Source organism: Protopterus annectens, chromosome 6.part0, assembly GCF_019279795.1.
Source record: "Protopterus annectens isolate FY-2018-M chromosome 6.part0, PAN1.0, whole genome shotgun sequence".
Lineage (NCBI taxonomy): Eukaryota > Metazoa > Chordata > Ceratodontiformes > Protopteridae > Protopterus > Protopterus annectens.
The window spans coordinates 1607548427-1607576314 of record NC_056737.1 but is presented as its reverse complement, the minus strand read 5'-3'; the positions used below and the strand labels follow the sequence as shown (position 1 = coordinate 1607576314).

At 39.8% G+C, this 27888-nt stretch overlaps 1 protein-coding gene across 6 annotated transcripts in view; it reads left to right on the top strand.

Moving 5' to 3' along the window:
- HDAC4 (histone deacetylase 4) overlaps positions 1-27888 on the top strand; it is a 3124471-nt gene that overhangs the window by 1775392 nt on the left and 1321191 nt on the right. For all 6 annotated transcript variants that reach the window (XM_044075061.1, XM_044075057.1, XM_044075060.1 and 3 more), the window contains one exon: positions 239-437. In XM_044075061.1, coding sequence (XP_043930996.1) covers positions 239-437 — 199 coding nt within the window. The remainder of the gene's footprint in view (positions 1-238; positions 438-27888) is intronic.

Here is a 27888-nt window from a genome sequence, read left to right as displayed (position 1 = left end):
CACAGATCTATTTATTATGTAACAAAGGCTGCTCAAGTCAGCTTTTTCCATAGTCGTGTTGCAGGGAACAAAGAGGGAGACTTCAAGCAGAATAAACAGGAGTGTATGTTATATGGCGATCGCGAATGGGACTGTGTTAAAGAGGGTGGAAAACTTGTGGTATTTGCTGTGCTAACTGGGCAACTGTTGCTCTTAACATGTTACTAATTGTGTTTTTTCTGTTTTTTTGTTTTTCTAGCCTGTGTCCGGGCAACAAGAAGGTGAGCATATTGCACTTCCAGCTTTACAACAGCGTATCTCCTTATTCCCCAGCAGTCACCTCACGCCTTATCTGAACAGCAGCAGTTTAGAGAGGGATGGAGGAACAGCACACAATCAACTGTTGCAGCATATGGTCCTTCTGGAACCCTCACCTCAGCAGAGTCCTCTGGTGCCAGGTGAGTGCAGGAAGTGCGAATGTCCAGCTTAATATGAGTAAAGTTCAAGGTGCTATGGTGAGAGAGGGAGGGATGTCATGCAGTTTCACTTTGGTTCTGTATAACTTCTCTTTGGCTGTTTGTTGAAAATCACTAGGCAATTTACCCACAGCAGAGTTAGCAACTATCAGAATGTGCATATGCTTATTTGTATATTTAATGAGCTTGTTTAGTGCTACTCATTTCCTTTCAGTAATTTTATCACATTTTGACATTAATAAATACAACACTGATTTGTTTGTGATGGTATTTGTCAGACATCGAGTGACGGGAATGAAGAAAGTAATCTGGGGATAGGAAGGAGGAGGTCTAAATTTACTGGCTGAACTTAGAGGTGATATATTATTGAGTCATAAGAAAATAAACAAAACAAAACTGATGATGGGAATGGAATTAAACCAAGTAGATAAACTAAAACTTGGTCATTACGTGCTGAAGCAAAGGCAAATAATGTGTTCTAGTCAAGTAGTGCGCTGCTGAGTAGCTGTTGTAGCAAAATAGGAGTGCACTGTATTTTATTATTCTTACAGACAGAAACTTTTGATAGTTTCCAACATCTTGCAGCATGTATCTGAATGCTAATTGTCAATGTCTTTGTACAGCAGAGAGTCGATTATCCGAACTAATTGGGAACTAGGGTAGTCTGAATAATCAAACATGCACTAAACCAGATAAAAAACTTCTAAAATCTTGTTTTTTCTGCATGCAGGGAATACATCCAGTAGACAATAAAGAATATTTTTCACACACAAGTGGGCTACAAGCTCAGAAACTGCACACACGTAAATATGTGTAATGTTTACATATTCAGACCTTTGAGTTTTCCTACCCGAAAACATTGGAAGGCTGCATTTGGATAATTGACGTTTCAGATAATCGACTCTCTACTGTAATGCGCAGTGAATAATTTTCTAGAGGGCATTTTTTTTGCTATGCATAGTATCTACCATATATGCATTCTGAAAGAACTAGCACAAAGCAGTGTCTGTTATACTAAGTTGTAGCACTGCCAAAAATAATCGGTGTTTAACTTAGAGATGAACTGATAAAAGGACAGTTATATCATATTTGTCCTGAATTTGTTTTTTCCAGAACAGAAATAGTCTTGTTATGTAGGCCCCTTATTTTATGGGAATCCCTTGCTTGGAGAAAATGGTTACAGTTTTTGGTACCCAACGTACTCTTGTTTGTAATGCATAATATGTACAAATAGGAGTAATGACTTTATTAGAGTGGTAACATTTCCAGTCCTGATCCATGCTGAAAACTATGTTGTTTTCCTACTGATCCTCTGTTTTAACTGATTTCCTGTTGTGGATTTCTGGAAAATTACATTAAAATGTTAAATGGTTACATCCTAAGCCTGTTGAAAAAAATAAAGTTACAAACTCATTAGTAGAAAAAAATTCTGTATCTCCAGAACCAGAAGTGTTATTAAATAAGTGTAAACAACAAACTGTTCAACACCAACTCATCTTTGCAGTCGTACCATTCATTAGGTTCCAAACCTTAAGCAGTATTTCATAAATCACAATAAACATAGTAAATATTAATTTTGTAATGCTTGTAAACAGTTTATATTAACTACTACAAAGCCTGAGCAGTCCTTACAAACAGCCAAACTACTCAACTAAACAGATTAGAGAAATGCTTCCAAGAAAACAGCGAAATTTGATATCAGACTGCCCAGTAAAATACTGTAGAACCTTAAATTGGCTTGAATTTCCTAACTACTTGACCTCTCCCAACTAAACATTGCACACAGTATCCTTGTTTACCCTGAAAGTGCTCAAGAATAACTCCAATAACAGAGTGGTACAGTCTTACTACACCTCTGTGTTCTAAAGATAAATGCCTTCTCAAAGTAATATTTTAATAGCCATGGGGATGCCCTGAATTCTACATTCTTATCCAAAGCATGGAATTTCTTACTGTCATCCATTAGACAGCTGGCAACCCTCAAGCTCTTGTTAAATACCATCTGCTAGATATTTGGCTCTGTGCTTGCTCATCCCCTTGCTAGAAACTCCTTACTGCCATCCACGTCTGCTAACATCCTTGCTGCTAATGGTGCTAGTTGCCTTAATAATACTTAGATAACGGACAAACTGAACAAACGTTCTCCAACAAGGTATTAATGTGCGAGTAATGCCTGTTGACAAATGAGCCTGCCGCTTCATGGCAGCATATCAAGCCACTGTGGAGCTCGAACGGCCACCATTAATTTATGCTCGCTAAGCAGCAGTTCTGCTGTTTAGTGAGCATAAAATGTAAAACAAAAAAAAAAAAAAGAGGGAGACTGTTTGTGTGTGTGAGAGTGAGAGAGAGAGAGTGATCTTGTGTGACTGAATGCATGTATGAAAGCAGTGGGGACTCTGTGAGAGATTGAGAAAGAGGGTGAGACCAATCTTGTGTGAGTGAATGTGTGTATGAAAGCAGAGGAGAGTGTGTGTGTGTGTGTGTGTGTGTGTGTGTGTGTGTGTGTGTGTGTGTGTGTGTGTGTGTGTGAAAGCAGAAGAGTCTATATGTGTGTATAGGTTCATAGGTTAGTACTAGGCTAACTGCCCTTGCGAGCCATTTTAAGCCTAGCCAGACTCAAACCATGCACCTTGTGTTTGTAAGGCAAACACCTTAACCATTAGGCCACCCTCCCAACCCTGGGGTATGGGAGAGAGAATGGGCTCTATGTAAAATTGTTGTTTTATTTGCTTATTATTTTTGTAACCACTGTATTATTTTTTTGTATATATATGTTTGCTGTAAAATGCTTCCTCCAGTACCATTAACATATACTACAGCAAGTTTGAGATATTAGGCGGAGGAACTATTTTACATTAAAAATATATAAAGTATAATATTGTACTTATAAAAATAAATAAATAAGCAATTAACACACAACAAATGTATTTATTCGTCACACTTTAACTTGCAACATGAGTTCACGCACCTGCTAATAAAAAGTTCAGTAATATTTTCCATTGTCAAATTTATGCATTGTACATTTTCCTCATAACTTTAGTATTATTCCTTCAGATTTTCATTACCCACCAAGACATGCACATCACACATTTTCTTGACCACTGTTTTGCATGTATTGAGCCTAAATGTTGTTGTTTGTCTTTTCGGCTTAAGGGGTCGCCACAGCGGAATTCCGGTCCGCTAATGATTGGCAGTAGATGTTTATGGTGCCGAGTTGCCAGCCCGATGCCCAACCTTCGGCGAAGGCACGCCCATTCACGCATGTCTTTCGGAGGCCACTCGACCGTGGGGAGGACATGCAGACTCCACACAGAAGGCACTCCCGGCACACTAGCTGAGAATCGAACGGGAGAACCTCTTGCTGTGAGGCAACAATGCAACCGCTGTACCACCGCAGCTTCTATGTATTAAGCCTAAATAAGACATTTATTTAATACAGTTTACGTCTTCCCTCCTTTAAAAGTCCCACCTCCATTTCTTTAATTTCGTTTACAATGCTCAGTACATCCTGTAAAGTTGGTTTAGTTTTTAATTTCCATTGTGCCATTATTGTTCTTTTTTGTTTTTTCTTTGGCTGCAAGTAGTAGTAAAGTTGTAAAGGCTTTACTGTGTGCTATCACTTTTAACATAAACACCAGCTCAAAAACACTATCTTCTTTTTAACAAGTGGTTGTTCCCCCAGCATTTGTATCAATGCATTTTGTAAGGTTAATTTATGGTGTAGAAGGGTCAAAATTCCTAGCTACACTGCAAACAACTCAAGCTCAGTTAGCTGGCCAGGTAGAATGAGAGTAGTTGGCAACTGCTCTCTCACCCATCCTAATGAAAGGGAGGTGACTCTGGCTAGACACACGGCGACACCTCTTGGGAAAACTTCATCTTCACCTAATGGCATTTTAGCTGACCAAACATCTGCTGCCATAGTACATTTGTACTTTGCAACTGAGAGGAAATTTGCATACTGAGGCACAATTCCTTTTAGACGACAAAGATTGCAGACTATTCAGAGCCACTAAAGGGAAAAGGAGTGCTCCTAATAGGAGCAAGCTGGCCCAATGCCTACTACCCAACTGTCACTAGGGAATGAAGGGCTGATGGGCATTCAGGGCTCTGCTCAGGAATACATGTCTCCCATTCCACTGAAATGAGTGGCACAGTTAGATAAAGTATAGAACCCATCAGGCAGTGCTGGGGGGGGGGGGGGGGGCAACAAGAAAAAGAAAAAACACAAGGAGTCTTTATGACCTGTCAAAGCCTTAAATTCTGAAAGTACATGTTCCCAGTTTCTAATCTTCAGCTTCATGTCTACATATCTCGAACACCTGCTCCCCATTTGACGGAAGATCCTTTGATGTCTACTTATTGTATACAGATAGCTGTACAAACATTTTCATGCAAATATCCTGAACCGTCTGGACTTTGGTGCATACTTAAGTGCCCTACAAATGTCTTCACATTATTTCTGTGTAATTTGTTCATCTGTTCTCTTTTCCTAGTTTTCTGTATGCCTCTGATTGATTGTTATATTTATCATGCAAAGTCATATGTACTGTGCATATTATCCTTTTTTTAATAACGTATTCCATTCCTGGGTCCACTAGAAACTCCTCCAGGGCTGGCCTTTCACTTGGCTTTCATTTAATATTCCTCTGTCCCACTCTGTTTATAATTTGATATCCGTCCCTAATCTTTAAGTCAAATGCTTGATTAGCTTCCTTCCGCCTCTTTATTTTTCCCTTCACAATGTATTTGTTCCCAGTACCTTGGCTCCTTAGTTAATTTCTTTGTTACTTGCAGCTACATCCTACTTAATTTATGTATTTTGGTAATGTTTATCCCTATTGGAGGAATATCCTTTCTCTGCCATCATCATCATCATCAGCCCCCTTCTTCGCATTTTCTGCATGGGGTCAGGGTGTCATGTTAACTGTCGCCATCTCTTTAGATTCAGTGCCACACTCCTGTCTTTGACACTCATGCCTGTCTGTTACAGATCTTCTCTCATACAGTCCATCCACCTCTACTGGACACCCCTGTTTCCTCATGCCTTCTTCCTGTCTGCCCAAATCTTCTTCACCAGATTGTCTTCTGCTTTTTTGCACATGTGCCTGAACCACCGTAATCTGTTCATTTTGATCTTTTCTGCAACTGGAACTACTTTGACTACTGCTCTTATGTCCTCATTTCTTCCTCTGTCCCAAAGTGTGCATCCTACCATTCTTTTCAGGCACTTCATTTCCATCACATTTAGCTTTCTCATCTGTTCTACCTTTACTGCCCAAGTTTCTGTGCCATAACTGGTCACACCACTGTTTTGCATACCTTTCTTTTCAGCTTCTTTGGCATTCTTCTTTCATACCCAAAAAGGGAAGGCATCTCTGATCAGTATTAGCAAAAAACTACGGGCACTCATAAAATCGTTTAAGGCCAGCTTCGAGAGAAAAATTGCACAGGACACTAAGGATAATCACAAGGCTTTCTTTAGTTATGTTAGGAACCTGGGTGGGAATTCCCAGATATGCTCAGAATTAGTCCAAAATGACAAAAAATACACCAAGCCCACAGACATTGCCAACATCCTAGCTGACAGGTTCAGTGCAAACTTCTCCCCCCTCTCCCCACCAAAATGGCAAATATCTATCCCAACAGAGTGCTGCCCCCCTGCCATCTCAGATGCTCAGGTAAGAGCCGCCCTCTCCAAAGCAAAAAACACAGCATCAATGGGACCAGATGGTGTTCCGGGCTGCGTCCTACATGAACTCCAAGAAGAGCTAAACCCAAACATAAAACTACTGTTCAATCTTAGCCTTACTACAGGATATGTACCCAAAGAGTGGCGTACAGCAACAGTGGTCCCTCTCCACAAAGGTGGTGCCTCAACGGATCCTGGAAACTATTGCCTCATAAGCCTGACTAGCTTGGTCTGCAAAGCTATGGAAAGGATCATCATGGACCTCATAAATAAAGATATTGGGGACCTACAGACACTGGATCCTACCCAGTTTGGCTTTGTTAAGGGCAGATCCTGCCTCTTAAACCTGGTCGATTTCTTTGAAACAGTCACCAAGGCCATTGGCGGGAAGGTGGTCCACACAGCCTACCTGGACCTGAAAAGCCTTGATGCAATACCCACTCGGGCATTATAGATAAGCTCACCAGCTTAAATATAAACCCCTATGTCACTAGATGGGTTGCAAACTGGCTCAAGGACAGAACCCACATGGTTAGAATTGCTGGAGCCATGTCAGGCGCCAAACGAGTTACAAGTGGCATCCCACAAGGCCCAGTCCTGGGACCTCTCTTGTTCGGTATAGATTTCTCGGCGGTACAGGCCAACACGGAAGGACTGTGGCTGACCAAGTTCGCAGATGACTGCAAACTGGGCCATAATCAACTCTCCAGCCGACACAAGCATCCTCCAAAAGGGCCTCATAGAAACAGACAACTGGTGCCAGAGCCATGGCCTCAAGCTAAGCCAAAAGTGTATAGTCATCCCTTTGGCAAAACAAAGTGCCCACAAATTACCACATAGGTGGTAATCCATTAAGTACAGAAGAAGTCATTAGGGACCTGGGGACCCAAGTTGATAACAATCTCTCATTTGACAACCACGTGGCCAAAGTGGTTAGAAAAACATTTTATATAGCCCACCTAATCATGAAGAGATTCACATCTAGATCAGGGAGGTCATCGTGCCTCTTTACTCATCCCTCATCAGGCCCATAATTGAGTACAATGCCCTTTTGGGATGTACCTTACCAGACACCTGCAGCAACTGGAAAGATCCCAAAAGTACCTCACCAAGAGGATCAAAGGGCTCAAACAGATGCCATATGCTGCCCGGTTAAAGAAACTCCAGCTCTACTCAGTGGCATACCGCCTGCTCAGAGGCGATCTGTGCCTGGCGTATAAAGCCATGTCAACCGGAATTAATGGACATGCTGCACCTCAGAAAATCAAATCCCATCGAGCTCTGGCTCGAGACTTTAACCTCAGCACTGAAATAAATAGGACATGCTGGAGGGACAGATTCATAACCCAGAGGCTCCCTTCACTCTGGAATAAAATCCCAGTCAAGGTTAGGCAGAGTCCCACATTGACTCTCTTCAAGAGGAATCTTGATGAGTGGATGGGAGATCGTAGGTTTACCCCGGCTATCACTTCTGTGTCACTGTTAGACAGAGGCACAGTATACTAACCTCAAAAAAAGGCATAGCAAAATTAATTTAAAATGGGTGGCGAAAGCCAAACACACTCTGGCTAGGCTTATAAATGCCCTAGGGCAGATAGCCTAGTATGAACCTATGAACCCTACACCTGACACACTATGCCAGTTGGCTGCAGCCCCTCTAATTCTAGCTTTGACCTCTTCATTCAGACTTCCATTCTCCTCAATCACCCCTCCCAGTTACTTGAAGCTTTTAACCTGTTCCCTGTCTTCCCTTATATCTCAATTCTCAGCGTCTTCTGATTTCCCCAGTTTGCTGCCATTACCACTGTCTTATCTGTACTTAATTTCATCCCATGTGCCTTCAGTTTTGTATTCCATTCCCCTAGCCTTTGCTGAAGTTCTTGCTCAGAGTCTGCCTGTAATGCCACATCATCTGCAAACAGCAAGTTTGTCTATCTTTCCCTTCCGACCTGTTTGCTAATGTAGTCCATCATCATTATGAACAGTTGTGGTCTCCGAGCTGAACCCTGGTGCATACTTACTCTCACTAGGAGCTGTTCTGTGAGATCAAATACTGTTCGTACTTGAGTCACTGAGTCCTTGTACATAGTCTGCACTAATTCTGCCAATGTTTCTGCGGCTTCGAACCACTGCAGTATCTCCCAAGTCAGCTTTTTTTGAGACCTTGTCATACCCTTTTTCCAAGTCTAAGAATATCCAGTTGGACTCTCTCCTCATCTTCTAGCTTCTTCTGAAGTATCTGTCTCACTGCAAACATCGGATTAGTTGTGCTGCATCATGATCTGAATCTGAGCTGTTCATCTCCCATTTTACATTCTTCTACTCTCCATATCTTAGGTTCATAGGTTGATACTAGGCTGTCTGCCCTAGGGCATTTATAAGCCTAGCCAGAGTGTGTTTGGCTTTCGCCACCCTTTTAGATTAGTTGACTGTGCCTCTGTATAGTATGTCACACAAGGTAGCCCTTTTAAGGTTAGTTTACTGTACCTCTGTCAAGCAGGGACACAGAAGAGATCCCAGGGGTAAACTTATGATCTCCCATCCACTCGTCAAGATTTCTCTTGAAGAGGGTCAGTGAGGGGCTCTGCCTAACATGGATTGGGATTTTGTTCCAGAGTAAGGGGAGCCTCTGGGATATGAATCTGTCCCTCCAGCATGTCTTATTTATTTCTGTGCTGAGGTTCAAGTCCCTGGAGCATGTAGCTCTAAGGGATTTGGATTTACTGAGGTGAAACATGTCCATTAATTCTGGGTTGGACATGGCTTTATACATCAGACACAGATCGCCTCTGAGTAGGCGGTACACAACTGAGTAGAGCTGGAGTTTCTTTAGCCGAGCTGCATAGGGCATCTGTTTGAGCCCTTTAATCCTCTTGGTGAGGTACTTTTGAGGTCTTTCCAGTTGCTGCAGGTGTCGGGTAAGGTACATCCCAAATGGGGCATTGTATTCAATTATGGGCCTGATAAGTGATGAGTAGAGGGGTACAATGACCTCTCTTGATCAAGATGTGAATCCTTTCATAATAAGGTGGGCTATATAGAAGGTCTTTCTAACCACTTTGGCAACGTGATTGTCAAAGGAGAGATTGCTATCTACTTGGGTCCCCAAGTCCCTAATTACTTCTTCTGTACTTAATGGATTACCACCTATGTGGTAATTTGTGGGCACTTTGTTTTTCCCAAAGGGGATGACTATGCACTTTTTGGCATTTAGCTTTAGGCCATGGCTCTGGCACCAGTTATCCGTCTCTGTGAGACCCTTTTGGAGGATGCTTGTGTCAGCCAGTGAGTCGATTACGGCACCCAGTTTGCAGTCATCTGCGAACTTGGTCAGCCATAATCCACCCGTGTTAGCCTGTACCTCTGAGAAATATATACCGAACAAGATAGGTCCCAGGACTGAGCCTTGTGGGATGCCACTTGTAACTGGTTTAGAGTCTGACATGGCACCTGCTATTCTGACCATGTGGGTTCTATCTCTGAGCCAGTTTGCAACCCATCTTGTGACATAGATCTGTTTATCAGTCACCCTGTCTAGAACTCAATTCAGATTGCCCTGCTTCAACTAGTAGGTCCAGCAACTGCTGTATGAATGCACTCTTTTCCTCACTATCACAACCCTTCTGTGGGGCATAGGCTGAGATTATGAATACAGTCCTATTATTAGGCTGGAGTCTGTTTGCCATTTCTGTCACTAATTCTGATGATATCCCCCACTGCTGTCTGAAGCCTCTTTCACACCGCAATTCCCACACCATTTCTAGCCTGTCTACCTCCCGAATAGTAGACTCTGGATCCCAAGCCAAGTGTCTTTGCTGCACCGGCCTTCCATGTTGTCTCTTGGATAGGATGTCCAGCCTCCTGTCTACCATCATGTCATCTACTTCCAAGCTCCATCCTGTACGTGAACCTACATTGAGTGTAGCAATTCCTAGTTCATGTTTGGCAGATTGATTAGTTTTGCATCCAACTTTCACTCAGCAGAGATGTCCAGGTAACTGGACACCAGCTGGCCAGTAGCTTATTGACCCAGGGCTGCTGGGCTTTATGGCAGGCACACACTGGCAAACAAGAGCACATGCACCCCTCCCAGCATTAGCATGGGGTCCTGGTGTAGGTCAGAGTAGACCAGGTCCTCAACCACTTATCAACGGTAAAGGACTGGATCACCTGCAGCCATGTTTTACACCATCGAGTGACTAGCCCTTTCATGGCACATAGTCTGTGATCTGTCCTCTGCTATCTTGAGGATACTGCACACCACAGTAGGTGCCCAAAGTGGTTTGTGTATACAAGTCTTCCCCCTCTAGGGCACCATGTAGAGTCTGTACTGCTACCCACAGCTCCATTCATTGGTAAATTTTGAGATGGAATCACTCAGCATGTTTTTTGGAGGTGGGAGGAACCCCACAGAGACACAGGGAGACCGTGCAAACTCCAAACAGGCATTGGCCGGAGGTCAGGATTGGACCTTGTACATTGTGCATAGGAGACAAAGACCTTAACCCTTATGCCGTCTGTCACTTAATGGATATACTGTTCTGTATGGTTATTACTACTTTCTTTAATTATATCTAAAGTGCTAATTCTGTTTATCCTCTGTACTTCCCCTTTTGCCACCATCATCATCTTTTTCATTTTCAATCTATATCCCTTAGCTTGTGTTTTATACATGCCCCTCAGTTTTGTGTGCTTATAATACCTCTTCAAGTCTGTTAGCCCTGCATCCACTTATTCTGTAAAGAGGTTCAGTGGAACCCCATTTTACTCGTATGCCTCCCCAAAAAAATAAACACTTATTCCCTTATTTATTATCATCTATAGTGAGTCATCTGGCTGAAAAATATATCTGACCTACGTGTATAGCAAAAGGAACTATAGAAAGATCCGCTGCTTGTATCTTTCTACCCAAATCCATGTTCATAACTTTCCAGTCTTGTATTTTGCTAAATTATCTTCTGCTTAGCCTCCTCCTTCATGTCTTCAGCTGCCATGACTGAATCTTTTTAACCCATATTCCCAAGTTTTTCATTTTATTTCCCCGTAAATATAGGTACTTTAAAAATAGCTCACGAGTCGCACACACTTTACCATTACTGACTGTGTTTTAACTTCAATTATCCTATATCCCAAAAATGTCTGGCATAGTTACAAAATATTTCATATCACCAAGATACATTGTTTTGGGTCTGTCCAGTACAATATAATGTTTGTGCATAAGGCTTTTTTCTCTTGATTACTCACAGTTTTTATCCTTGGATTTGAAAGTCCCTTATTTTTCTTGTTAAAGGCTCCAAATATAAGGCAAGTAATAGAGGGAAGAGAAGACATCCCTACCTGTTTTTCTTGAAAACCTTTTTGCATACTGAGTACCCCTCACATCTTTGTATTAGCCTGTGAACTTTCATATATTCCCTTATTTGTTATTTTAGTGAGAAATGTAAATGCTGCCATTGTTCTACACACAAAATACCAGCAGATCCTGTCAAATACTTCCTGTGCTTCCAAACTCATTTACAATAATGGTGCTTTTTTATCTTCTGATTTCCTCTGAATCATCATTATCTAATAATGTCAAATGTCTGCCTCCATTCCGCAAAACCATGTTGATCTGTTTCTATCAATGTTGGCAGTATTTTTGCTAATAAGTATAGATAGAAACACTTAATACTGGTGATTTAAAGTAGAAATTGGCCTGTGCTACTCTGGGTGTTTAAGGTCTTTCCCCTCTTTCAGTGGTACTGCTCCCACTGCTTTGCTTCATGATACTTCCCTTCCCCTTTTTCAGTACATTGTCAAAACAATGCTTTGCAAGTCATTATCAATTTCTTCCTTCCCAGCTTGCAGGAATGCAGTCTGTTCCTGGGGATTTTTCCCGTGGAATTACTATACATCATAGTTTTTATTTCTTCTCTAGCTGTCTCATATATCAACAGTTGAGCCTCTTCTCTAACATTGCCATACAAATCTGTAAATATTTCCAGTTGTACCTTATCCTAACTGCTAAATTCCTCATCCTTATGTAAACATTCATAAAATTTCTAAAATACTTCCACTATCCAATAAGGATTGCTACTTGTTGTCATTGTTATAGGGTCTCTGACTTGTACTACGGCTCTTTCTTCTTTCTGTTACCTTAGTCATTGCACTAACAGTTTCTGTGCTCTGGGATTATTGTCAAAAATAGCTGCTTAAAACAACAATTTTTCTTAAGCCATGTATGTTATCTAAATTATCACTTATTTTTTCTTAATTTCTCTAAGTTGTCTTCCTCCATTTATGTTGTTGTTGTGTCTTTCGGCTTTTCCCGGTTAGGGGTCGCCACAGTGTAACTCCGGTCCACTAATGATTGGTAGTTGATTTTTACATGCCGAGTTACCAGCCCTGACGCACAACCTTCAACGAAGGTGCGCCCATTGACGCATGTCTCCACGCAGAAGATGCTCTAGCTGAGAATTGAACCGGACAGCATCTTACTGTGAGGCGACAACGCTATTGCAACACCACCACTGCGGCTCCATTTATGAAAGGCTTTTATTTATATTTTACAGTGATTCAACTTTTACCAACACTTCTGAATATTTCCCATTTCCCCTTTTTGAAATCCATATTTCAGCTTGTCTCAGACACTAGATAGCTCTTCAGGAGCAATTTCTATCTGCTCTAGTAGCTCTCAAGTTTTGCTACCCAGTCCTTAAATTCTTATGTTTTCAGTAAGCATGTAGGAAAGCATCAGTGTCTCTCCTTTAGTTTATTACCATGCATCTGTTTCCTAATTCTTACAGGGACATGGTCAGTTATATTGGATGAATCTCAGTACTTTCAGTCAAATGAACATGTTTCTTTAGCACACAGATTTTATACAACATGGCCAGTTTGTTGTGTTTTATACACTGAGTTCATTTTATTAGAGCTCCTTCTGCTGAAGTGATATCCTCTGTACCAAGTACTTTAATGTATCTGTTCAGCATTTCAGTCACTGTTGCTGTAGCCAAAGCTATGAGTTATATCCTTGCCTAGGATATGACCACTAGCCAGCTTTCAAAACTTTAGCATGACTTTCATGCACCCAGGCTGCCATTGTCTCGAGTTGAGCTATATGAAAATGCAGTTTGGTTGCCAAAAGTTTCAGTGCTTTCTTATCGCTGGATTGCTTCACTTCTGCAGACTTCTTGGAACTAAAGGTTGGCTAGTAATCCTTTCAAAGCTGGCCAAATAAGTACCCTTCTGGGGAAAGCATCGCACTGCTTTTAATTTGTGATGTGTGAGGATGTTTTTAACAGCGTACAGTATGCCTGACAGCGTACCCTGCAACCTAAAAGTCTGTAGGCTATATAAAATACCTCAGACATACAAGTTCTTCTTCTCTAATCCCAAATCAGATCCTGCAATGGTATCATTAACTAAGTCTTTTACAACTAAAATATTGTGAATACTAACTCTAATTCACTTTAACAAGGATAGGAAAGTTTTTGGTAGATTTGGGAAGAAAGTCTATTATTTTGCTACCTTAACTTAAAAAATTTTAAAGTGCCCACTCAGATTTAAATTTTCACTGGCTGAGTTTGAGAACATGAGAAAGTTAATTGTTAACGTTCCTACTTCTGAGGTTAAAACTTCATTAAATTTCTTAATTGTGTCTGCCTCTCAGGTAACCAAATACACACTAAAGTGCTCTTATGACTCTGCTGATGTTCCTTCCAGAGCTGTTGCTGATTCATTTATGAGAAGATTTGCTTAGCTGTACTCTCAGAAATTTCTAGATGATGGTAAAGCTGAGATTGTAATATCTCCCCTAGAAAAAGATATATTATTTGGGCCCTTAAGTCCTTAAAAAAACTGATTAGAGAGGGAAACTGATTCAGGTAGTTACTCATATTTTTCAACCCTCTGTTTCAAAGTTCATTAAAAAAAATTTCCTTTTCAAAATCACTTTCTAGGATCTAGAATAACAGCCCCTGCAAACTATTAACGTGTAGAAGTTTAAAATGCAGTGGCAATTAGACTCAAAGAAAAAAGGGGGAGTGGAGCTTCCAAGATGGCTGAACACTGAAGCAGCTTAACTTCAGCTTTCCCAGTGTGAAAACAGAAACTATGAAAATTGAGTGCCATTGAAACTTTTTGCAGGGTGAAATACAGTTACAGACTAGTAAGTCCACTGCCTGGATGCTAGCAAAGAAGAAATTTGGAAAACCTGAAAGAAAATCAACCAGAAAAAATGAAGAGAAAACATCTGTCTGACAAGGATTCTACAGCTGTTCACCCAAAAGCAGTTCAAGCTTCAGCTTTGGTTCAAGAGATGGCGTCCATTAATTTAAAGGATAAAATAAATGTTCACATAGGTGATAAAATTAAATGAAACAATGAAGGAATAGATCAATTCAAATAACAAAAGTCTGGAAAAAATAGAAAAAGCTTTAACTAGCTTTTCAAATGAACAGATAGAACTCCAAAAACAGGTTGAAATGAAGCAAAAGTTGACTGAATGTGAGGCTTCTCAAGAAGAGCTGTTTCAAAACATAGTAGTTAGTAGCCATTGTAGCACAGACGGAAAAGCCTAATATTTTCCACTGTACTAGTCAAACTGAAAGGAACAGACTGTATTAATTTTATGAAAGCACAAATAAGCAACAGGACTGATGTTCCACCAGAGGATTTGTTAATTGAAAAGGCATATTGAATTGTATACTCCAAACCTGGTCATGCGAAAGCAGCCAAGACCTGTATTAGTAAAGATGCAGTCATACCAGCAAAAGAGTTGATCCTGACAAAAATGTGGCAGAAGGGGAACAGGTGAAAAACTGGAGACATCAGAGTATTTGCAGAAAATGATTATTCACTGCACGCCAGGCAGAAAAGAAGCAAATTTAACCTGGCAATCAGGGAATGTAGAAAGGCAAGTGAAATTTAATGTGCTGTATTCAGCTGTCTTCAGAGTATTTTTTCAGGAGAATCAAATACATTTTTGATGCAGAACAAGCTAAGGAGGAAACAAAAAAGTTTACCCAATAAAAGGTGAGCCAGCAAGCAGAAGAGGACTCCGCTTCGTATTCTTCTGACAGTAAGGTTCATAGAGAGGGAAAAAGTGTAAATGACTATTTGCATTTCCTAACCCCCCCCCCCCAAGTCTGTTTTTCACTGTAGGCATCCATTTTCCATAGTGGCTTTATATTATCTGTGACAAGTGGGTTCTGAGATTTATCCGTCAGGGGTACAGATGGCAGTGGGAATCCTTTCCCCTGTTTCAAGGGATCCCTTCTCAACCTGTAAACCAGATGTTCCTGTTTCTTCCTCTTCTAAAGCAAATGTTGGATCAGGGGCTGATAGAACTGGTGCCCTTACCCTCAGATCATATGGGCAGTTTCTATTCAAGGGGTTTCTATTAAAGGATTTTTCTGGTTACAGAGAAAGAGGGAATTAGTCCTAAACCTCTCCCGTTTCAATCAGTTTGTCAGCATTCCAACATTCAAAATGTTATCTCTCTGACCCCTGTTATGCATTTTCTGGAATATCTTTATAGCAACATTGGACATAAAACCTGCTTATGACCACATTCCAGTTTGCAAGGAATTCAAGCATTTTTTTTATGATTTTCTGTGTCTGGCCCACATCATCTGTTCTCTGCCTTTGCCCTTTGGCGTATCTTCTTCCCCAAGGGGATTTATACAGTGCTTGGCTCCAGTAATTGCCTACTGCAGGCTTCAAGACGTTCATTTTTTCCATATTTGGACAATTGTCTTTAATTTGCAGACACTTTTTTAAGTTGTCTGGTTTCTGTGACATGGACCATGAAACTCCTGCATAATCTGGAATTTCAACTGAACTTTGAGAAATCATCTCTCATTCCTTTTCACTTACTTTTTTATTTCAAGGATCTCGTCTAGATTCCTCCCTAGGAAGAGTCTTTCTTCCATTGGATAAATTAAAACACCACATGTAAATTTACCTGAACTTCTCCAGCAAGTCTCAAGCTTAGGCCAGGAACATTCTCAGGATTCACTTTAATGATATGTATCATTCTCATGATTCCCTTTGCTAGACTTCACATGAAAAGAATCTAGCGGTTCCTCAGATCAGTCTGAACTCAGCATCATCAGCCCTTATCTTTTCAAATTCCAGTTCCAGGATTTGTCAGACGAAAATTACTTGGGTACATGGACCATTTATCTCTCAGTCCAGATCTCCCCTTCTTCCTTCAGCCTCCCTCTGTCTGTCACAGCAGATGTCTTAAACTTTGCTTGGGGAGCAGTTTAAAAAGGGGCAAAAGTGCAAGGTCTGTAGAACTCTTGGGACAGACAAAATCACTTATATGTGTCAAGTAGATGTTGGCAGTAATCATTGCTGTAAAGACCTTTGATTAGATAGTACAGATAATACCACAGTGATGTAGTGCATAAACAGACAAGGGATACCAGATCTTATTCTCTGTGCAGACTTGCTTTAATAGTTTGTGAGGTAGCAATCCAGCACAGTCTCCCTCGCCATACATTCCATCAAAGTGAAATATTGTAGAAGTAAAGTTGAGCAGGACAAGGACAGACTCTTATGGAAACTCCACCCAAGAGTCTTCCAGGAATTGAGTCAACTGTGGGGAACACCTCAAATAGATCTGTTTACCTCCTTTCAAAGCAGACAGTTTAAGGAGTTTTCTAAAGAAATTTTCTCCTGAATTCCTTACAAGCAGGCCTTGAAGACAGATGTCTTCACATTCCTATGGATGGGAATGTTGCTCTATGGCTTTTCACCCTTTCCGCAAATGTCCAGCATTCTTCAAAATATCCAGAAGGACTTTCCAAAGATAGTGGTGGTTACTCATTTTTGGCCCAGGAAACAGTGGTTTGCTTTTCTTTGGAAAATGGCCAAGGGCAATTACTACAAACACACACTTAGACTGGATTTGCTTGCACAAGATAGGGGGTACTAAGCCCTACTAATTTAACCAAATAATGGGCTACGGTAGCAGTGATTTAAATGTTGAGCATAGCACAGTAGTGAAAGTAAACTTGCTACCATAAAAGTAGATAATATAATACACTGTTGCAGTAGCCATGCCCACCCCCAACATCTTTTCCGTTGGTACATCTGTATATTTTCAGTTGCAGATGTATATACCCCTGTGTATATAGGGTTCCCCTTCATATGATCGAATGTCTCTAAACTCGAAAGTCATAAACTTGAAACCAGAATCTCGAATTTAGAGAAACTCGAACATATGAAAGGGACAAAAAAAAAATAACACCTTTCAAATGTTTTCGCAGGGGGCCCCTGCACCCCTCCCACACCCCCCATACTTAAATATACCTACTCTGAGATCGCACTATAGTGAAGGAAAGGGAAATCTTCCATTCTGCGCTATACGCGTAAGTGCAAAACAAAAGATTTTCCATTCCTCCGCTATAGTGCGGTCACGGAACATTTACATTTAAACTGCTAGGGTACAGGGGACCTGGCCCCTGCAATACGGTAAGTTAACTTTTTATTTTTTTAAGCCTAAGGCTCCCATTCACAATTCTGAGTGAATGGAAGTTCGAGATTCTGGTCCCGAGATTAAGAATTTCGAGCTTCCATCCATTCGATCTTGTGAAGTGGAACCGTATATAGTTACAATAGTTTTTCTTAAGTGGTTCTTTTTCCTAGCATTTTTTCCTTCAGGACTGTAGACTTCCTTCTTGAGCCAAGAAAGCTCTGAAGATTCTGCTGCCCAAACTGCCTTTTTATATGGCTCTGCTTGAACAAGTGGCATTTGTGGCATGTGAAAGATGCCTTAAAACTTTGAAAGCTTTTTGGTGGTCATATTCTAGACAAGAATAATAACCTAAATAACTTAGACTGCTGCAGCAGTGGTCTGCGTTGTGATTCATTTACTTACACAAGTGTACTTTCTTTAAAAATCTACCCTTGCTAATTGTAACTTCCCTTCTATGTCCTCCCTGGTACATCCTCACTACTAGAAATCAAATTCTACTCACCACCCATAATTAAAATAACTTGTTGAAAACGTGTTATACCCTCGGAATCCTTCTCAGCTCAAACTCTTCATCTTAGTCTTAATATAAACACATACAATCTCCTTTCATTTATTTATTTTTTATTTATTTACTCCTTGTTGACTGGGTTAGACCTACTAGGTCATTGTCCTATTTTCAGGGGAGACGCAAGGTTATATACATACTGTCTAGAGAAAATTTGACCAGAGCACTGGCGGAACTTCCCCTACTCATTCTGAGAAATAAGTGGCATCTGTGGGCTGTGACTAGTGCTGGGAGAATTCCAAGATAGGGGAAGGAGTAAACATTGCTGCTGGAGAAATTTTGGAAAGAGAATCAGACCAAGATGAAATCCTAGTTACGGAGTTGAAGAGCAGAGGTCTGGATACAGATGTATTGGAGAACTTAATGAAGGAAGGAGAACCAAATGAAGGAGAGGAGGTGAGCTGGATTGCTATGCTGGATCAAGTTTTGTGGGAGCAGTGAGATAATGAAGCTGGTAACATGGTAGAGAAGTGGATTACAGAGTCATGTTTGGCTGATGGAATGTGTGTGTGTGTTTGTGTGTGTGTGTGTGTGTGTGTGTGTGTGTGTGTGTGTATATATATATATATATATATATATATATATATGTATATGTATATGTATATGTATGGGTTCCCTTCAGAAGCTCGAAATACTAAAATCTTGAATTTCAGTTTTTCGAGCCCAAGAAGCTAAATCCACAGAATAGCGAAAGTTCAGAAGCGTGAAATTGAAAACCTTGAATACCAGAGGTTTTAAATTTCGCTCTTCTGAAGTTCCGCTGCGGTCATGTATTCAGGTAAGTGTGTGTGTGTATATGTGTGCGTGCGCGTGTGTGTGTTTGTGTGTGTAGTAGTACCGCGAAATTCAAAACCTCCTGTATTCGAGGTTTTGAATTTCGCAGTTTTCAGAGTTCGTTATGTGGATTCGACTTCTTAGGCTTGAGATACTGAAATTCGAGATTTCAGTATTTCGAGCTTCTGAAGTGAATCCGTATATATATATATATATATATATATATATATATATATATGGGTCTGCTTTACATAATCAAACCACACTCCGCCGAATCTCTTTTCTTAGAGACGAAAAGAGCAAATGTTCAACATCACTGAAAAATTCCACAAGGAAAGGAAGCAGTTGGCTAGTGTTAGGAAACTGCCCTTTTCTCCACTGAATACGATCTCAGAGTCGGTATATATTGTTGTGGGGGTTTGGGGGCACAGCCCCTCACATGGGTGGGTTTGACATACTGCGGTGTGTGTTTCATTCGTAAGGTGGCCAAGTGCTTCCTTTCCCTGTGGTAGTTTTCACTGATTTGAACATTCGCTCTTTTTGTCTCTGTAAAGAGTTTCAGTGAAGTTTGGTTTGATTGTATGACATAGAACATATCTATTTATATATGTATATATATATATATATATATATATATGTATATGTATATGCATGCAAGTTGTAAGTACAAGAACAGTGTAATTTGTGAAGAGATATGTCTTTCAGGGGCAGGAGGTAAACAGCTTCAGAAAAAAAGACCACTGGGAAGAGTAAGTTGCAAAACCAGTGCTCCTGTTGACAAGTATGACACTGTGGACAATATTATATTACCATCAGGGTTTACTTTAAAATATGTAAGAGCTTTGATACATTTGTTATTGTGGGATTGAAAGATTTTTGTGAAGTAACTTTTCAGACTTTTTTCAGATGCAAAAAAGTTTACGGGTGAAAGAGAAAATACTTTTTTTGTTAGAGCATGGCTTGTAGTTAAAAAGAAAGTTGAATTCAGAATGTTAGAAATGGAGGAATTTGAACTTACAAATTTTCTGATGCTGTGTGATAAAGTACATGATGTCATGAAAATGTATGATAAACAAAATGTATGGACTAGGATGGGAAGTATGGGTTACATTAGATATGCGTAATGTTGGAACATTACAGCATATTTCAAATAATATAGTGAACAGCAAAAGAGCAACTGTTGGATACTGGAGCCAACCAAAGTCTTGCTTCTGTTGTGTGGATAAAAAACATTTTGTTTAAGAATGCACAAAAGATGATGTGGGCAATATGGGGTCAAGACCATACTGCTAAAAACGTAAGCCATTGTGTAGGAAATGTAATGAGTCTGTCAATTTTGGTTTGAATGTCTGGTGCTAGAAAAAGAATGGGTACATGAAAAAGAAACTGAGAGGGAGTGAAGACTGTATAGAAAATGGTATTCATGAAGGAAGTGAAATGGCTGATGTAAGTGAAGAAGAAAGTGAAACAAATAAGTCTTAAGACTAAGAAAAAGAGCAAGGGGAATGAATAATAGTGAAAGAGATATAGATATAAATAGAAAAATAAATATGATAGGTTGGCAACAGAAAAAGAGGGTGGCTGTAACTCAAAGGAGAAGAAAAAGAGTAAAGAATAGCAGGAAAGGGATGGTGTAATTATTTTGTGACTAAGTGTGAGTAGTATAAAAAAAATTAAGTGAGGAGTTTAATGGTTGTTGAATAGTGCAAAAAGAAAAAAGATAGATGTATCGTATTTGATGGATGATACAGACTGTTATAAACAAGAAAACAATTGAAGCTGAATGGGAGAAATATATGCTTAGTAGGATGTGAAATGAGTTCTGGTTTATGGGTGTTAAGAGAAGAGAAGATGAACTGAAAATATTGTATATAACATTTGTCATACCAGAAAGGGTGATTATATGTGACTTGAGAAAATTAATAATAGTAATAAAAGCTCCCATCTCCCTCCTCTGGGCCACCACAAGGAGCCTGAGTCCTCACCATTGACACCAGTGAGGAATGTTCACTTAGAACAAAGTTAGATACACACAATATTTACAGATGCAGCTCTCTGCACCAAGCACAATTTCCCTTAAGAGCACACAGGGAACACACTCAGTCTGTGGTCTAGGTTTCCCTCTCTCTCTCTCACTCCAGGCCAGCAGTAGGACTCCCCACTGGCACAACTATAAAGTTGAGTCCTCAGCTGAGTGTCCCAGGCCAAGTCATCTGCCACCCTCTCTCTCTCTCTCTCTGTGTAACCAGTGTTCTGTGTCCCTGCTCCATGTATCTGAAACGCACACACTTTGAGATATGATTTTCACACACACACACACACACACACACACACACACACTTGGAAAAGGCTGGCACAGATTTACTAGCTATGTGCCTCTGCCTAGACTATAAGGTAGTTACTGCCACCAGAGCACTCCAAGGCTAGCTACTCTAAGGCTCTTACAAGGGTACCCAATTATACTGAGTAAAATTAATATTAATACAAATGGTGGTGTTTGACCAATGCAGTCAGGCTTCCAGGAGTGGGCACAGTGTCACTATCTAGATACAAGTACTCGCAAAGGTTAAAGCATTCTTTAAAAGACCAGCCACAATGAAAGGTTTAAATATATTTAATAATAAATAATAAAAGAACATGAAAATACTAAATATCTATTTACAATAAACAACAGAGTTTCAATCACAGGAAATATTAAAATAACACAGATGAATAGATTCACACAGATGCAGAAAAACAGTACTTAACTAATTTCACTTTATTTTCCTGACTGATCTAAATAATTACTCTTCTGTATTTCACTTACTAGATCAAGGCAAGATGAAGTGGGTGAGGGATCTTCTATGTCAGGTTTCAGAAACAACTGCCCTGAGACATCTGTCTTCTCTAGTAGTAAAACATAATTTCAGTTCTGGATTACAGAATGACATCACATACATCTGGTTGTCTGATTTCTGGTTCCCATACTACCCCCCCCCCCCTTACTGGAAACTGAACCAGAATCTTAGAAATATGTGTTACCATACACTCAGACAGAGCTTTGTGAAGATGTGTTATAGCATCTGGAAGCCATAAAACCATTTCAACACTTCCAGTCTTCCAGGGTAGCAATTAGTTCACTGCTAAAGACAATACAGCAGGATCCCTAGTCCTTGTTTTCACAGATATTTCATCTCTGGCTGCAATCAGAACTGTAAGATGCAATCTTTATGGCCTAAACCAGGTAATTTAATTTTAGGATATTTTTCTAAAAGTTAGCTAGGGCTGAGCTTAACCTGTTCTCTTCCAGTATCCTCTGTTACAGTATGTGCATTTAATCAGTTATAATAGTACCGTCTGACATACATGTATCATATCTCTCAACTGTACTGAATTCCTCTGTATTTACCGGTTTTGAGGACAAAATAATGGGGTGCCATGAATTTTCAATTGGCTGTCTCAAGTCACGATTTTTTAATATTTTTGTTTACAGTTTTTAAGTCAGGGCTGATGTCATCACACATTGCCATCAACTTGCAAGGGCATGCACGATGATATCAGCTTCATGAGTCAGTGCCTTGACTGCCTGGCGGGCTCGTAGACTGGTAGTTTTGATTTGTATTAGCATGTCAGAGGGTCACGTTAGAGAGAGCTGCAACATTTTTATTTCGTAAGTAGTTGAAACAAAATAAAATACTAGTGGCATTTGAAGGAAGGCTTGATATTTTATTCAGACAATGAACTGTTCTGTTTTGTAGTGTAGTAAGCGTACTTTTACATCCTGTTACCAAGAGTGCTGATGAGTCGTGCTGCTTGATTTGTTTGTTTCCATCTCGCCGCCACCATTCCTATTCCTTTAAGGATGTGAAGCTAGCGACCTTATTATGGGCTTTAAGTTAACGTAAGGCAGACACTTTGGCAATTGAATCTACTTAAGCTGTTCTTGGCTTGCTATGTATTGCCTGTGTAGTATCGGACATAAGAAGATAAAACAAAGTGATACCTGCACCATGAAGCACAAAATTAGTAAAAGTAAAGTTTTAAAGTCTGTATTGTTGAGCTTTATGGTGCTGGTATCACTTTATTTTATCTTCTTTTATTCATTGCTGTGTGCATCTGGCTTTATCTACTTTGTTTTTATTATTATTTTTTAAAATATCTGACGTACCCTGTCCCCTACAACAAAGAAAGTTTAATGTGCAGTAAACTGGACCAGAAGAAATGAGACTGGGATCAGCCAGGTAGCTGTTTATGCTTCTTGCTCACTGAGAAAATAATGGAACGTGCACCTGTTGTTACAACAAAAATCACTTGGTTTTATTATTATTTTTGGAAGTTTTATGACGTACCCCATCCCCTACTGCAAAGAAAGCTTATTGTGCAGTAAACTGCACTAGAAGAAATAAGACAGGGACCAGCCAGGTAGCTGTTTGTGCTTCTCGCACTTGTGTATAAAGTGAGCATTCAATCCTGTAAAGTGCTTGACAGGTACGTGTATTGCAGTTTAGCAGGACACAGTGTTGGTACATTTTTTTAACACAAGCAGCTTTATAAATACATTTTCAAGACAAGCACCTGCACAAATCAGTTTGATATGCAAATTTCATGTAATTATTTACAAAACTCTAGCTAGCTGTGCTGGCATGTGTTATACATTCACTGGACTACATCTCCTGGCATAGCTGCCACTACCTCTCATCGTCATAAATACTTATACAAACATTTCAGAAATAAAAAAAGAAAATTTTGAAGAATTTATATGTACAGAACTATGAAACCGATATTTATAATGTGTTACAGAAAGGTAAAATTGGCTGCAGGTTTGTTAATTTGTCACCAGAGGAGTGGTGTGTTTTACACGCCCTCATGAATGAGCAAAGTATTGTGATAAAATCTGCTGACAGGGGTCATGGTGGTTGTTATGAACCATGAATTTTATTTTAGTAGTTTGAATGCTATGTTGTCCGATGCTGGGGTACCTTCTGTGCGGAGTCTGCATGTCCTCACTGTGGTCGCATGGGTTTCTTCCAGATGCTCCAGTTTCCTCCCACATCCCAAAGATATGCTGTAGGTGGATTGGACACTCTAAACTGGCCCTAGGCGTGAGTGCGTGTGCCTTCTGTGGAAGGTTGGGTGCCGGGCTGGCAACTCGACACTGTAAAACTCCACTGCCAATCATGAGCAGACAGATGTTTCGTTGTGGCGACCCCTAACCGGGAAACGCCGAAAGAAGTAAAAGAATGCTATGTTGTCCGATAGTGAAATTTATAAATGTATATCTAAGGTTGAGTTATTTGGCTTTATTAGCAGTGTTCATGTTTTGCTTTATAATGTAAAGTTAGAAGGAGCTAGTCCTGATTATTTGTACAATTACCTAAAGTTGATTTACCTCGTGTTTACAGTGTTCATGTTTTGCTTTATAATGTAAAGTTAGAAGGAGCTAGTCCTGATTATTTGTACAATTACCTAAAGTTGATTTACCTCGTGTTTCATTATTTCAGGGTCTATCCAAGATTCTCAAGAATATGAGCCATCCTCCGTTTAGACTTATAGTTGCTGGTGGGGGCTCACTGAACCTATGTCCATTTATTTAGAGAAAAAGGTTAGACCAATGTTAGACACTTATGTTTTTGTGTTAAAAGATACACAGCAATTTATTTTTGATTTGTATGAGTTTTCAAGGATGATGTGTTTCTATGTAGTTATTGTATCACTGTTTACAGTGATACCTAATCAGCAAGGTATTTTAATGGTCAAGGATTTTATTGAAATGAGAAGTGATTTGGTTGCTAGGTGGATTGATCTTATTGTATTTCTCCTACAGATGGTTTTGGAGAATAACATTTTTACATTTGACAATAGATATTACCACCAGAGGCACCTTGTGCCCATAGCTAGATCACTGCAGTTATGGCCGTATGGGAATGCAGGTTTCTAGTGAGTTCAAGATGGTGGGGTCATCAAATTAAATTGTACCAATGGTTCATGGATGACCTTTTTATGGTTTGGACTGGCACCATAGTGGAATTAGATGAATTTATATGCTGTCTTCATTCCACTGCAGACTTTTTGTGGTTCACAACTACTAAGTCCCACACTGAGATATCCTATTTGGATTTTATGGTGAAGAGGGATCCTGGTAGTAATAGACTTATTACAAGCTTTTCTAGGAAGGATTGTTATAAACTGAGTTTTGTCCATCATAGCAATATGCGGCCTAACCATGTGTTCGAGAATGTGTTGAAGGGGCAGATATTAAGGGCCTCTAGGCTACATCTTAAAGACCAGGACTTTGAGGAATTTATTGTGACCTTGAAGGATGATTTTGTGGATGGGGGGGGGGGGGATATAAAGGGAGTGAGATAGCTAAGGGTATGTGTGGTGCCTGCCAGCTTAGGAAGGGTGTTGGGAGACCTTATTTTATGACTTCCACCCAGGACTCACATAGACATGCTAGATGGGACAACATCTTAAGAGTTCCTATGACTTTTTCCAGTGACATAAATAAGGTCACTGACGTAATTAAGAAGACTTGGCATATTTTAACTTCTGATTCATCTATTGAAGCATTAGTTGGCACATCTCCTATGTTTTATTACAGGAGTATGGTGAATTTAAAGAGTTTGTTGTGTTATCCAGACAAGTTGGGCTATGGACAATGGGGAGAGGGTACCAAAAATGTGGCACTTGTAATTTCGGTCAGTATGTCATAAAGGGTAATGAGTTTGTTCATCCACAGACAGGGAAGAAATATATTTTTTTAATTTTATGGCTAATTGTGTCACCATGAACATTGTTTATTTAGCTAACTGTGAGCAATGTAGCTCATTTTCTGTTGGCAAAACCAACCCGTGGTTTTTTGAACGCATTAGGGACCATGTATATTGTATTAATAAAAGTAACACTGTCAATGCCTTTGCTAAACATGTTCAGATGTAAGGTAATGCATGTAAGTTTTCTTTTATTTTATTAGATGTTATATATGAGAATGCTAGGGTAGGCAGCATTAAAAATGAAACAGAGAGATGTGAAACAAGATGGATAGCCAAACTATGTTCTCATATGGGGTCAGGCTTAAATTAATTTGTAGCATTGAAACCTGTTTTAAAAGCCAGACGGAGAAGGAAAAAATTTATGTTTATCTCCCTTTCCTGGGTTCACTTCTTCAGTGAGTTCAGCTTTAACTATTTAATTGTTTTATTAGTTTTAGCCCCTGGTTGGTTTGTGTATTATGACATTGCTATCCCAATCCCTCTGCACCACATGCTCCAGGGATCTCAACGTCATTACCACAATCAACAGAACATGCTGGAGGGGCAAGTTCATAACCCAGAGACTGGGTGATGCTCTGGAACAGACTTCCCATACATGTCAAGCAGAGCACCTCACTGGCGCTTTTCAAGAGAAATCTTGATGAGTGGATGGGAAATAGAAAGTTCACCCTGGGGATTACGCCAGTGGGGTCTACTTGATAGAGGCACCGGGAACTAACAGCGGCATGATGCCAGGGCACTTCTGTGGGCTAGGCATGTAAAGGCTCCAGGGCCGTTGGCATAGTACACACCTATGAACCTATGTAAATGTTCAGTGAAGATGCTGTTTTATTAGGGTCTGAAGAAGCTATGATTCCATAGCAAAAGTGCTCAGTAGTTTGTATATGCATTAAACTTGGATTTATTTTACCTGTTACCTGCTGTTTGCTGGCTACTTTATCTTTGGATATTTTGAATTGTGACTGCAGTGTTTCCAAACTGGTGCTTTTTTCTGTACTCAGTTTTGGTTCCTGGCAACTAGTGTGGTTTGTCTTCTGGTGGATAGTTTCTGTTTTATATTTGTATAAACACTAAATGAATGATTAGAAGCGATAGAAAATGAAAGGATATGTCCTGATCTGATTATATTTATTCGATAGAAAGATGACAAAAATATTAAGAACTGGAGACCAGTAGTACAGAGGAATACTGATTATAAAAGCTTTATAAAGATGATGCAAAAAAAGAAAGGATTGTTTTGGAAGAAGAAATGCGGAAGGGTGTACTCATTTACGGAAAAGAAGAGACAGAAATTTTAGTAGTAATGAAAGAAGCAGGACATGCTATTTTAAGAGAGAACAAAGTTGTAAGTTTGTTTGATAAGTCACAAGAGAGTGTGGGATATTTTAGGGGATTATAGAGTTCGGGAAGAATAAAAGTATTAAAAACATGTTATGAGACATTTTGGATGAAGGTCATGGTAAATGTTTGGGAAAGAAAACAAAAATGAAAAAGGGTTGAAACGAGTGTCTCAGTATGTTTTTTGTGCTAGTAATTAATGCAGTAATGTAAATTTGCAATGACAAATGAGAAGCAGGATGGAAAATTGAAAAAAGGTATTGCAATACGTGTGTCTTTCATATACAGATGATGTAGTTATTGTAACAAAACTATAGTATGAATTAAGGAAACTATGACAAGGATGGAAGGGGGATGGTAAATAAAGCTGGATTAATGTGAAATAGGTCAAAAACTAAAGGATTTGGTGAAACTGAGTTAAATAAAATATATTTTACTAGAAAACAGATAAAATATTTGGAATCGAGTAGCAAAAATGGAAAAATAGAACACTGATGAGAAATTCTGGATGAAATAAAGATGTTAATTGGTGGGAAACTTTCTATTTATCCTTGAGAAAGGCTTTATATATATATATAGTATGTGTGTATTAGGAAATTTGAGATATTTGGGGAGTATGGGTACATCCTGCGGTAGTGGTGCTGTGGTAGCGTTGTCGCCTCACAGCAAGATGTTGTCACGTTCGATTCTCGGCTAGAGCGTCTTCTGTGTGGAGGCATGCGTGAATGGGCACTTGCTTTTGTTGAAGGTTGTGCATCAGGGCTGGTAACTCGGCACGTAAAAATCCACTACCAAACATTAGCAGACCGGAGTTCCGCTGTGGCGACCCCTAACCGGGATAAGCC